The sequence below is a fragment of the Perognathus longimembris genome, chromosome 28, assembly GCF_023159225.1.
Source record: "Perognathus longimembris pacificus isolate PPM17 chromosome 28, ASM2315922v1, whole genome shotgun sequence".
Classification (NCBI taxonomy): Eukaryota; Metazoa; Chordata; class Mammalia; order Rodentia; family Heteromyidae; genus Perognathus; species Perognathus longimembris.
The window spans coordinates 56,364,903-56,377,430 of record NC_063188.1 but is presented as its reverse complement, the minus strand read 5'-3'; the positions used below and the strand labels follow the sequence as shown (position 1 = coordinate 56,377,430).

Below are 12,528 nucleotides of genomic sequence, written 5' to 3'. Positions count from 1 at the left end.
TGAGCCATGCTTCCAACCCCAAGAAATTCCTTCTCTAGATCATTTTAAATTTAAAGTAGCATGGGAGGCAATGTGAACTGTAGTAGAGAAAAACAATTATTCGGTTGAAATAATAGAAATATTTCATGCTTCTCAGGTGTTCTTATTTAGAATCTGCATGTTGCTCAAAGCACAGGTATATAATTTTTAGTTTCACAGAGTTGGAGATCATCTAGCTTAATCATTTCTACAAGAAATGAGCATGGACTTTGGAATTTCATATATGTGTATTTAAATTGAGCTTTTGTTGCTTTGCTGGGTTTCTGGGCCATTTAGTTTTCTATAGGGTACTGTTACCTTCACCCTTACCTCTTCAGACTGTTCTAACAAGCTACCCTGAATTAGGTAGCTATTTGTGTTTTTTGTATGGTGGTCCTGGGGCTTGAACTCAGGGCCTGGGTACTGTCCCTGAACTTTTGTGCTCAAGGCTAGCACTCTACCACTTGAGCCACAGCTCCACTTCCAGCTGTTTTGGTGGGCAATTGGAGATGAGAATCTCACAGACTTTCTTGCCTGGGCTTGCTTCAAACTGTGATCCACAGATCCTCATATCTCAATCTCATGAGTATCTAGGATTACAGGCATGAACCACCAGCACTCAGCTAGGTGGCTTATACAACAGAAATTTCTTAACTGTTAAGAAGATGGGTTAGTCATCTTTGGTGGGTAGTTATTAGTCTGTATGATAACTGTACTTATCAGTCTGTACTTAAAACTGCTGAGCAATTAATTAAACAAGTAAATTTTCTCAAAAAAGATGGGGACTCTTTTTTTTCCTTATTGTCAAAGTGATGTACAGAGAGGTTACAGTTTCATACGTTAGGCCTTGGGTACATTTCTTTTATTGTTTGTTACCTCCTCCTTCATTCCCACTCCCCCCTCCTCCTTTCCCTCTCTCCCCATGAGTTGTTCAGTTGGTTTACACCAAATGGTTTTTGCAAGTATTGCTTTTGGAGTCGTTTGTCTTTTTATCCTTTGTCTCTCCATTTTGATATTCCCTTTCCCTTCCCTAGTTCTAATACCAGTATATACAGTATCTAGTGTACTCAGATGAGATATAGTGATAGTGCGGGTACAACCACAGGAAGGGGATACAAGAGGATCATCAACAAAAGAAGCTACGGTTTCACATGGCATGTTGAAAGTAATTACAACAGTGATATAACAGTCATTTTCATAACATGGAGTTCATTTCACTTAGCATCATCTTATGCATTCATAAGGGCATAGCTATTAGGCTCTTGTGATCCTCTGCTGTGACTAGCCTTAATCTGCGCTAAATATTCCCTATGAGGGAGACCATAGAGTCCATGTTTCCTTGGGTCTGGCTCACTTCACTTAGTATAATTTTTTCCAAGTCTTTCCATTTCCTCACGAATGGGGCAATGTCATTCTTTCTGATAGAGGCATAAAATTCCATTGTGTATGTGTACCACATTTTCCTGATCCATTCATCTATTGAGGGGCATCTGGGTTGGTTCAAGATGGGGATTCTTAAATCTGGGCACTGGCAAATTTGATGTCTGGTGTTGGTTTCTCACTGTCAATATGAGCTTGCTAATTATTCATAGCCACTAAAGCTAATTACATACTGCTGTGCTTTTATGAACTAACCACCTCCCAAAGACCCCTCTTGAGGTCAGGGTACCAGCAATAGGAATTTTTTGAGGACACATTGAGACCCTAGCACCTTTCATTATCGCATAAGAAAGAATGCAAAAGACATACTAAGGACAACCTGAATAGTGATAATACAGTTTTTAGCTTTTATCAAGCAGTAGCGCTAAAAAAAAAAAGTTACTTTGTTCAGTCTCTCAGGAAACAAAAGCCTCAGAAGTAAGGTTGTTTTATTCTAGCATTTGTCTTGTCTGAGAAGAAAAAGATGTAGAGTTGGTGTCTTTATGCAGATTACACAGAAATCACATATGAAAAAATATAGGGTGCCTGAATTTAATAACATTCTTTTGTGCCGGTCCTGGTCCTTGAACTCAAGGCTAGTGCTCTACTCCTTGAGCCACAGCTCTATTTCTGGCTTTTTTGGTGGTTAATTGGAGATAAAGAGTCTTATTGACTTTCTTGCCTGGGCTGGCATGGAATCGATGTCCTCAGATATCAGCCTCCTGCGTAGCTAGTATTATAAGCAGGAGCCACTGAAGCCCAGCTAATACTAGCTTTTCATTGAATTAGAAGGGACATAAGTAACATTTTACTAATGATAAGTCCTTTCTGTCTACCCAGGTCTATTTTTCTTAACACTTTAGAAGAGGATACTTTTCTGTGGAATATCTTCCATGCTTGATCTGAGGAGGGAAAAAGGAAATTGTTGCCAGAAAAACTATGAAACTTGGCATCAGTGATGTCCAGATTTTTATGGACTCCACCCAGTGTCATTCTGTGGGAGTGAGCCATTTGCACCTGGCTAAGGGTTGGGGTTTTTGTTTGTTTGTGGTTTTTTTTTTTTTGTCTGAGTCTGGAACTTGAACTTGATATCTGAAATGATATCATTGGCTGGCATTGTACCACCTATGCCATGCTTCCAGTTTCCATCCTTGACTTTTACTATTTTGGAGTTGGAGCCTCCTGGACTTTTCTTTGCACTCAGGCTAGCATCAAACTGTGATCCTCTGAATCTCAGTGTCCTGAGTAGCTAGGATTACAAGCTTAAGTCACTGGTGCCTGGCTTATGTAACCTTTTCAGTTGGTGGAATATGAAGTGTTGCAGTACATTTTGTATGGAGATGGTGGGAAGAAGTACTATATACTCTGTTGTGCAATTCTAGGGTGTGTTTGGCATGCACATGTTGCACATACCTGACTGGTACCACAGTCACGTAGGTCTGCATATTGCTTTATCTTCTAGGTAGACACAACATTTTCTTTCTAATAAGAATAGTGAAGATGAAAACAAGCAGAGACCCCATGAGATTGAATCATTTATTTCATTCTTCTTGAATTGAGACTCTTAATTCCTGTGTCATATAGTTTAATGAAACTGACTTCTGAAATTTTCTTCTGAAAGGTTTCACTAGAAGAAAAAAATGCAACTATTATTTATGACTCTAAAGTACAGACTCCAAAGACTCTACAAGAAGCCATCGACGACATGGGCTTTGATGCTAGTCTCCAGAATTCTAATCCACTCCCAGTTTTAACCAGTACTGTCTTTCTGACTGTTACTGCTCCACTGGCTCCACCGTGGGACCATATCCAAAGCACATTGCTCAAGACCAAGGGTGTGACCGACATTAAAATTTCCCCTCAGCAAAGAACTGCAGTAGTGACAATAATCCCTTCTCTAGTGAGTGCCAGTCACATAGTAGAGCTGGTTCCTGACCTCAGTTTAGACATCGGAACTCAGGAGAAAAAGCCTGGAAGCTGTGAAGACCCCAGCATGGCTCAAGCAGGTGAAGTCATGCTGAAGATGAAGGTGGAGGGTATGACTTGCCACTCATGCACAAGCACCATTGAAGGAAAAATTGGGAAACTGCAAGGTGTTCAGCGGATTAAAGGTAATTTCTTTGCTGCTGTTTTTTTGTTGGTTTTACTAGTTTGTAAGGCTACATTTTCTGTGTTTTTCTTTTTTGTGTCAGTACTGAGGATTGAAATCAGGGCCTGGGTACCTGTCCCTTAGCTTTTTTACACAAGTCTGGTAACCATTTGACCCACAACTTTACTCGTAGCTTTTTGGTGGTTATTTGGAGATGAAAGTTTCTGCCTGGGCTGGCTTCAAATCATAATGCTAAGATCTCAGCTTCCTGTGTAGCTAGGATTACAGGTGTGAGCCACTGCTGCCTGGCTTCATTTTCTGTTTTATCTTTTTACTTTTTGCTTTTTTCCCCAAGCTTAGGTTTCAACTTTGTTGGACTTATTGCCTTATTGGAGTTTGAGACAGAGCATATCCCAGTACTAATGACAGTAAAATTAATGATTATAATGATGAATTATGAGAGTCTTATAGACTTTTTACCACATCATGCCTGGACTACGTTTTTACTCTTAATGTATTTTCTTTTTTTTTTTTTGGCCAGTCCTGGGCCTTGGACTCAGGGCCTGAGCACTGTCCCTGGCTTCTTCCCGCTCAAGGCTAGCACTCTGCCACTTGAGCCACAGCGCCGCTTCTGGCCGTTTTCTGTATATGTGGTGCTGGGGAATCGAACCTAGGGCCTCGTGTATCCGAGGCAGGCACTCTTGCCACTAGGCTATATCCCCAGCCCCTACTCTTAATGTATTTTCACTTAGGCAACTGGAAACTTAAGACACTATAGAACAGTGGTCACATGTTTTACTTGTTTCTAACATATGTCAGTCATATCTTCTGAAAAAAAAATCCAAAATGATTTTAAGAAAAGCTGGTGAGAAAATGATTCTGAAGTGACCCAGGATGAAATGAAATAATTATGTTTCTTTTCATTAACTAGTTTCCCTGGACAATCAAGAAGCAACTATTGTTTATCAGCCTCATTTGATCACTGTAGAAGAAATAAAGAAACAGATTGAAGCAGCAGGCTTCCCAGCATTTGTGAAAAAACAGCCCAAGTACCTAAAATTGGGAGCTATTGATGTCGAGCGTCTAAAGAATACACCAGTGAAATCTCCAGAAAGATCTCAGCAAAGGAGTCCCTCATACACCAGTGACTCTACAGCCACTTTCATCATAGATGGCATGCATTGTAAATCATGTGTGTCAAATATTGAAAGTGCTTTCTCTACACTCCAGTATGTAAGCAGCATTGTCATTTCTTTAGAGAATAGGTCTGCCATTGTAAAATACAATGCAAGTTCAGTCACTCCAGAAACACTGAGAAAAGCAATAGAGGCCGTCTCACCAGGACAATATAGAGTTAGTATTGCAAGTGAAGTTGAGAGTACCTCCAACTCTCCCGCCACCACATCTCCTCATAAGACACCTCTGAATACAGTTAGCCAGCCTCTGACTCAGGAAACCATGATAAACATTGTTGGCATGACTTGTAATTCTTGTGTGCAGTCTATTGAGGGGGTCATATCAAAAAAGCCAGGTGTGAAATCCATACGCGTCTCCCTAGCAAACAGCAATGGAACTGTGGAGTATGATCCTCTACTCACTTCTCCAGAGACCCTGAGAGAAGCCATAGAAGACATGGGATTTGATGCCACCTTATCAGGTAATTTTCCTTTTTTTCTTTGATTTTCCTAATGCTCTTTGATTTCCAATGCAGCACTTTGTTTGGCTTTTAGCAATGAGAAATGAGTCATAGGCACTGAAATGCCATTTTTTACAAGTAAGTCCTATGAAGGTAATCCATGGTGCCTGTAAGGATGTTTGCAGAATTAGTTTACAAATAGTAAATAAATCCTGGTATGATCATAAAGGAAATGGAAAGAAACCAGGAAAGTTATGATATTAAACATATGTAATGCAATAGGAAAGTCTGAGATATTTTGTTAAATGAAAAATAAGCTGAAATGCTATGTATACACGAATGAAATTTTTATAATTAAATGCATATAAAGTTTTGCCATGGTTATACATTCATGTATATAAATAAGTGCATCAGATTTTATATTTGAGTGGTAGAATAAAGCCAATTTTTTTCTATTGTGTTTTCTTGTGTATTATAAGATTAAAAAATTTTGGTGCCAGTAAGGAGGCTTGTTGGAATTTAGGGTCTTGCGCTCTCCCTTAGCTTTTTGGCTGAGAGCTGGTGGTCTACCACTTTGAGCCACAGCCCCACTTTTGGCTTTTTACTGGTTACTTAAAGAGTCCTATGGATTTGTTTGCTAAATCTAGCTTTGAACCATAGTCCTCAGATTTCAGTTTCCTAAGTAACTAGAGCTATAGGCATGGCGAGCCAGTTGCACCTGGTTAAATTGTTTTTATAGCAAGTATGTATGTAAGTATTTATATAATGGGGAAGAAAATGTTACTTTTAAGAGAAAGGTAGAAACAAAACAATAGTATTTTAATTGTGATTTTAAATTTTGGCATTCAAATTCAGCTGATTCCAGACTTGTCCGAAAGGCTTCATACCCTTATAGTTCTTAATTTTGAACTGGAGCCAAAAATGTATATTTAATGAAATTTGCCTGTATGAACTAGTTCTTTCTCTTTTTTATTCTCTCTCATTCTTTGTCTTTTTCTTTCTCTCCTTCTCTCTCTTCTCTACTCCCTCTTCTCCCTTGTTCTTCCCTTCCCTCCCTTCCTCTTTCCTCCCCTTCCCTCCCCTTCTCTCCTCTCCTCTCCCCTTCCCTTCCCTTCCCCTCTTTTGTGCCAGTACTAGAGATAGACACAATCCTTTAGCTTTTTTTGCTCAAGGCTAGCATTTTTATGACTGTAGCCACAGTTCTACTATTGACATATTACTGTTTAACTGAAGATAAGAGTCCCACAGATTTTTCTGATTTCGAATGGCAGTCCTCAGATCTCAGACTTCTGAGTAGCTAGGATCAGGCAGGCATGAATCACCAAGCTTCCAGCTGAACTAGTTGTTTTGAACCAGAATTGAATCTGGCCTTCAACTAAGTGTAAGTTCCACCCCCCCGAAGAGCTCCATGCAGGTGCCCCCCACCAGTTTAAATCTGCACCTAGTACCTGTGTTACCTAGGTAACTGGCACACCTGGAGGCAGTTAATTACTCCTTCTGAGTTCAGATCCAATCCACCTGGTCATACCTCCCACCTTTCCCTATATAATCCAGCTCAACACGGCCCTGCTCTCTTTTCTCTCACTCTCTCTTGCTCCTTTTCTCTCTTTTTCTCTTCTTCCTTCCCCTCTGTCTCCTCATGCCTCCATCTTGTGTGGGCTGGCAGTTTGCTTCCCCCTAAAAAACTCCTTTCTGCCTGAACCATGTGGTGGGTTTCCTTTCCAGTGAACCTTACATCTGGTGCCATGACTCAGGAGGAGGCAGAGTCAGGAGTTGCTGGATCTCCTCCTCTCTCTGCTTTTTTGGCTTGTGGAGTAGATCAAACCCAGAATGGCTAGCCTTTGAGAGGGAACCTGGAGTGGGGTCCCTGGAACTCAACCTGCATTGCAACTCTTTTTTTTTTTTTTTTTTGGCCAGTCCTGGGCCTTGGACTCAGGGCCTGAGCACTGTCCCTGGCTTCTTCCCGCCCAAGGCTAGCACTCTGCCACTTGAGCCACAGCGCCCCTTCTGGCCGTTTTCTGTATATGTGGTGCTGGGGAATCAAACCTAGGGCCTCGTGTATCCGAGGCAGGCACTCTTGCCACTAGGCTATATCCCCAGCCCTGCATTGCAACTCTTGAAGGCACAAGCCAAAAGGTTGGGCCACTGAGACTGATTTTCTAGCCTATGAGGCATTTTGACTTTATGGAATAGGAGTCCAATAAGGATGGCGGGGGTCCATAAGGAGGTAGACGGGATCCACAAGGATGTAGAGTCAAAGTCTTGATTCAGGAATCCCTGAATGAGAACACACTGGCCAAAAAGGCATTTCATGGTCCCTCTGGCGTGGTCAGACAGAGGACCTGTAGATGGGAGTCACTCACCAGACTTAGAGAGGAGATAGTGTGGTGGATTTGAATCCAGCAATGGTCAAGGCAAGAAGTCCGAGGTGTTTCCTTCGGCACTCCACAGTCTGGTCCAAGGAGGGGCGGTCAAGGAGGTGGATTAACCCTCAGAAGAGCAGAGGGAGGAGGAGATCCAGCAACTCCTGACTCTGTCCCCTCCTGAGTCATGGCACCAGATGTAAGTAAGGTTCATGGGAAAGAAAACCCTCTACATGGTTCAGGCAGAGAAGAGTTTATTGGGGGGAGAGCAAACTGCCAGCTCACACAGGATGGAGGCATGGGGAGCCAGAGGGGAAGGAAGAGAGAGAAAGAGTGAGAGAAAAGGAGAGAGCGGGGATTTCTGTTGAGGTGGATTATATAGGGAAAGGTGGGAGGTATGGCCAGGTGGGTTGGATGTGACCTCAGAGAAGGGGGAGTTAACTGCCTCCAGGTGTGCCAGTTACCTAGGTAACACAGGTACTGGGTGTAGACTTAAATAGGTGAGGGGCATCTGCATGGAGCCCTCCCTTGGGACAGACCTTACACTAAGCAGAATTGTCTTGCTGGGCATGGTCATACACATCTGTAATTCCAGAATTTGAGAAGCAGAGATAGGAGTATCATGTTCAAGGCCAGCCTGTGCTACATAGGGTAACGTTTGCTATTTTTACTACAATGCTATTATCAAATAGCAATGTTCTCTTTTTGAACTCACAAAGCTCAAGAAATATTTTATGAACTACATGTCTAATTATAGTGCGTAAATATCCATGAGAAACAACCCAGAGACATATCAAACTTTTTTTTATTGTTGTTGGTCATAGGGCGTGAAAACAGGCTTGGGCACTGTCCTTGAGCTCTTTTGCTCAAGGCTAGCACTTGAGCCACAGCACTACTTCCATTTTTGAGTGGTTAATTGGAGATAAGATCTTCATAGAGACTTTTGTCTGGGCTGGCTTTGAACCGTGATCCTCATATTTCAGCCTCCTGAGTAGTTAGGATTACAGGTGTGAGCTACCAGTGCCTGGCTTAAAATCTATAACCTTTTGAGTACCACCACAGTGCTACAAGTGGAAAATTATAACCTGACCTTACGTAATAGGTCCCAGTTAAAATTCAATGACATGTATAAGATGTATATGAGCCAGGTGCTACCACTTGAGCCACAGCTCCACTTCTGGCTTTTTGTTTGTTAATTGGAAATAAGAATCTCTTCCTGCCTGGACTGGCTTGGAACTGTGATCCTCAGATCTCAGCCTCCTGAGTAGCTAGGATTACAGGCATGAGCTACCAGTGCCGGGCTTTTTTTTTTTTTTTTTTTTAGTTTCTACTGTTTTGGCTTTTATAAAGCATGCTGAATTCATGGTATACAAATTTTATATGCATACATATATATATGGTTTTTTTTTTTTTTGCCAGTTCTGGGGCTTGAACTCAGGGCCTGAGCACTGTCCCTGGCTTCTTTTTGCTCAAGGCTAGCACTCTACCACTTGAGCCACAGTGCCACTTCTGGCCATTTTCTATACATGTGGTGCTGAGGAATCAAACCCAGGGCTTCATGTATACGAGGCAAGCACTTTACTACTAGGCCATATTCCCAGCCCCTGCATATATATTTTAAACATTGTTAGTCATATGGTAACTCTATGATTAACCTTTTTCTTTTTCAGCTATGTTAAGGTTCGCACTCAGGGCCTTGGAACTTGCTAGATGGGTGCTCTATCACTTGAGTCAGATGTTCAATCCTTTTTGCTTTAGCTATTTTTCAATTAGAGTCTTGTAATTTTTCTGGTGGCTTGGACTTTGATTCTCCTATGTACATTTTCTGCGTAGCTGAGATAACAGATAAGTCATCACATTCTGCTTTTTATGGAAATGGAATCTCATGGACTTTTCTGCCTGAATTGGCCTTTTGATCCATAATCCTCCTGATCTTTACCTCCTGAGTAGCTAGGTTTACAAGCATGAGCTACTGCGTTTGTTTTAACTTTTTGAGGAAAGGGCAGACGAATTTTCCAAAATAACTGCACTATTTTGCATTCCTATGTAGACTTTTAATTTATTTATGTTTCTTTTCTTTTTTTTGCCAGTCGTGGGGCTTGGACTCAGGGCCTGAGCACTGTCCCTGGCTTCTTTTTGCTCAAAGCTAGCACTCTACCTCTAGAGCCACAGCATCACTTTGGCTTTTTCTGTTTATGTGGTGCTGAGGAATTGAACCCAGGGCTTCATGCATGCTAGGCAAGCACTCTATTGTTAACACACATTCCCAGCCCTTGTATTTCTTTTGAGACAGAATTTCAGTATCTAGTTCCAGGGTGGTCTTAAGTTCACTGTATAGCCCAAGGTAGTCTCGAACTTATGATCCTATTGCATAAACCTCTTGAGTGAATTTTCTATAGTGTAGACAGTTTTAAAGACCAAGGTTCTTTTTTTGTTGTAGTTGTTCTTAATTTCTTCTTTCTTTTTTATTTGTTGGAGACTGAGACTCGAACTAGATATCTGAAACTTGCTTTCAAGATGGCTGGTGCTCTAGGACCTCCCAATCCATAGACAGAGATCCTTATCTTCTAAAAGGAGATCTATAGTTCTTTATTAGAAAAATCTTACAGAGCTAAGTGCTGGTGGCTCACACCTATAATACTAGCTACTCAGGAGGCTGAGATCTGAAGATTGTGGTTCAAAGCCAACTGGGCAGGAAAGTCTAGGAGATTCTTCTCCAGTTAACCATCAGAAAACTAGAAGTAGAGCTGTGACTCAGAGTGGTAGAGTGCTAGCCTTGAGCACAAAAGCTCAGGGACAGTGCTTAGGCCCAGAGTTCAAGTCTCAGGAACAGAAAAAAAAACCTTTTCACATATGAACTACACCAGTATCTCCTGGCTGGTTGCTAGAAATACAGACCAGAGTTCACTGCAGACCTATTGAACCCAAATACATATTTTAACTGTAATGAGTTTTCCAGGTGATTCATGTGTACATTAGTTTGAGAAAACTGTCTAAATAATTTGTTACATTGACTTCTATGGAGAAAAATCTCTGAATTAAAGCTAGAAGTTTCTCAATTTAGATAAATGGTTTGTCAGTGCTTGGAAGTGTGCATTGTGACTCATGACAAGGTAGTAGGTGGAAAATAATCAATGACACAAATAAAATTCATGTTTTCCTCTCAGCAGACCTCAGTGAGCCATTAGTAGTGATAGCTCAGCCTTCATCAGAAATGTCACTTTTGCCTTTGGCGAATGAATCAGATAAAATGATGACACCAGTCCACAACAAGGAGGACACAAAGACTTCATCTAAGTGCTATATACAGGTCACTGGAATGACTTGTGCCTCTTGTGTAGCAAACATTGAACGGAATTTAAGGCGAGAAGAAGGTAAGCAACTCTTAAAGTTTGTTGTTTTGTGTACTTATTTGTACCCTTGCCCCTTTGGTCTCTTATGTTCTTGAATTTTTTATTTTTATTGTTATTATAAAGGTGATATACACAGGGGTTACGGTTACATAAGTCAGGTAAAGTGTACATTTCTTTTTGGATAATGTCACTCTTGTTTTTGTTTTGTGTTTTTTTTGTGTGTGTGTGTGCTAGTCCTGCAGCTTGAACTCAGGACCTGGGTGCTGTGCGTGTGTGCGTGCATGCGTGCGTGCATGTGTGTGTGTGTGTGTGTGTGTGTGTGTGAGTCCTGGGCCTTGGACTCAGGGCCTGAGCACTGTCCCTGGCTTCTTTTTGCTCAAGGCTAGCACTCTGCTACTTGAGCCACAGTGCCACCTCTGGCCGTTTTCTATATATGTGGGGCTAGTGAATTGAACCCAGGGCTTCGTGTATATGAGGCAAGCACTCTTGCCACTAGGCCATATTCCCAGCCCCCCTGTGTTTGTTTGTTTTTTGGGGGGCGTTGCTGGGGCTTGAACTCCGCCTGGGCACTGTCCCTGAGCTCTTCAGCTCAAGCTAGTGCTCTACCACTTGTGCTCCAGTGCCACTTCCAGTTTTCTGGTGGTTAATTGGAGATGAGTCCCAGCTGGCTTTGAACCGAGATAATCAGATCTCAGCCTCCAAAGTAGCTAGGATTACATGCTTGAGCCATCAGTGCTGGCTGTCCCTGAATTTTTGTGCCAAGGCTAGCACTCTGCCCCTTGAGCCACAGCTCTACTTCTGGATTTTTACTGGTTAATTGGAGATAAGGTCTCAGGAACTTTCCTGCCCAGGCTGGCTTGGATCAGCAATTCTCAGATCGCAGCCTCCTGTGTATCTAGAATTACAGACATGAGCCACTGGTTGAAACATAGGGTTTTATTGACTTGTACTTAAATGTTTTGAAAGGTTATACATCTGCACTCATACTTACAGACTTTCTAGGATAACCTAATAGTTGTGTTAATCACATAGTGATAAAATGATTATGCTTAATGAGACCAAAGTCTTATGTTTGATACTGAGGCTGTGTAAAGTATCTTAGTGATACCTGTTTTCTTTTTATTTTTCTTTTTGCCAGCCCTGGGTCTTGAACTCAAGGCCTGAGCACTGTCCCTGACTTCTTTTTACCTAAGGCTAGCACTCTACCACTTGAACCACAGCGCCACTTCTGGCTTTTTCTATATATGTGGTGCTGAGGAATTGAACCCAGGACTTCATGTATACAAGGCAAGCACTCTGCCACTAGGCCATATTCCCAGCCCGATACTAATTTTTCACAATGAGTTAATAAAAGTGATGATTAATGTGAGCTATTGGCTACTGGGGAAGAAACTCCAAGAATATGTAATACTTCAGTTTATATATTCAAACCAGATCATTCTTTGTGAAAATGAATGGTGTGAAGAGCCAGCCAGCCTTCACTCAATATCATCTAGTCTGTGTTTTAGTTTTTTCTAGTCTGTGTGTGTGTGTGTGTATGTGTATGTGTATGTGTATGTGTATGTGTATGTGTGTATGCTACTGGGATTTGAACCCAGGCTTCTCACAGTTAGAAACACATTACATTCTCTCATTTATGCATTGTTCTTT

General features: G+C 41.6%; 1 protein-coding gene across 2 annotated transcripts in view; it reads left to right on the top strand.

Moving 5' to 3' along the window:
• Nucleotides 1–12,528, top strand: part of Atp7a (ATPase copper transporting alpha) — a 128,190-nt gene that overhangs the window by 65,897 nt on the left and 49,765 nt on the right. Inside the window, exons 3-5 of one of the 2 annotated variants that reach the window (XM_048335527.1) lie at nucleotides 3,059–3,548; nucleotides 4,458–5,183; nucleotides 10,696–10,899. In XM_048335527.1, the coding sequence (XP_048191484.1) occupies nucleotides 3,059–3,548; nucleotides 4,458–5,183; nucleotides 10,696–10,899 (1,420 nt within the window). Of the gene's footprint in view, nucleotides 1–3,058; nucleotides 3,549–4,457; nucleotides 5,184–10,692; nucleotides 10,900–12,528 lie in introns of both variants that reach the window. The other variant, XM_048335526.1, reaches the window with a different exon arrangement.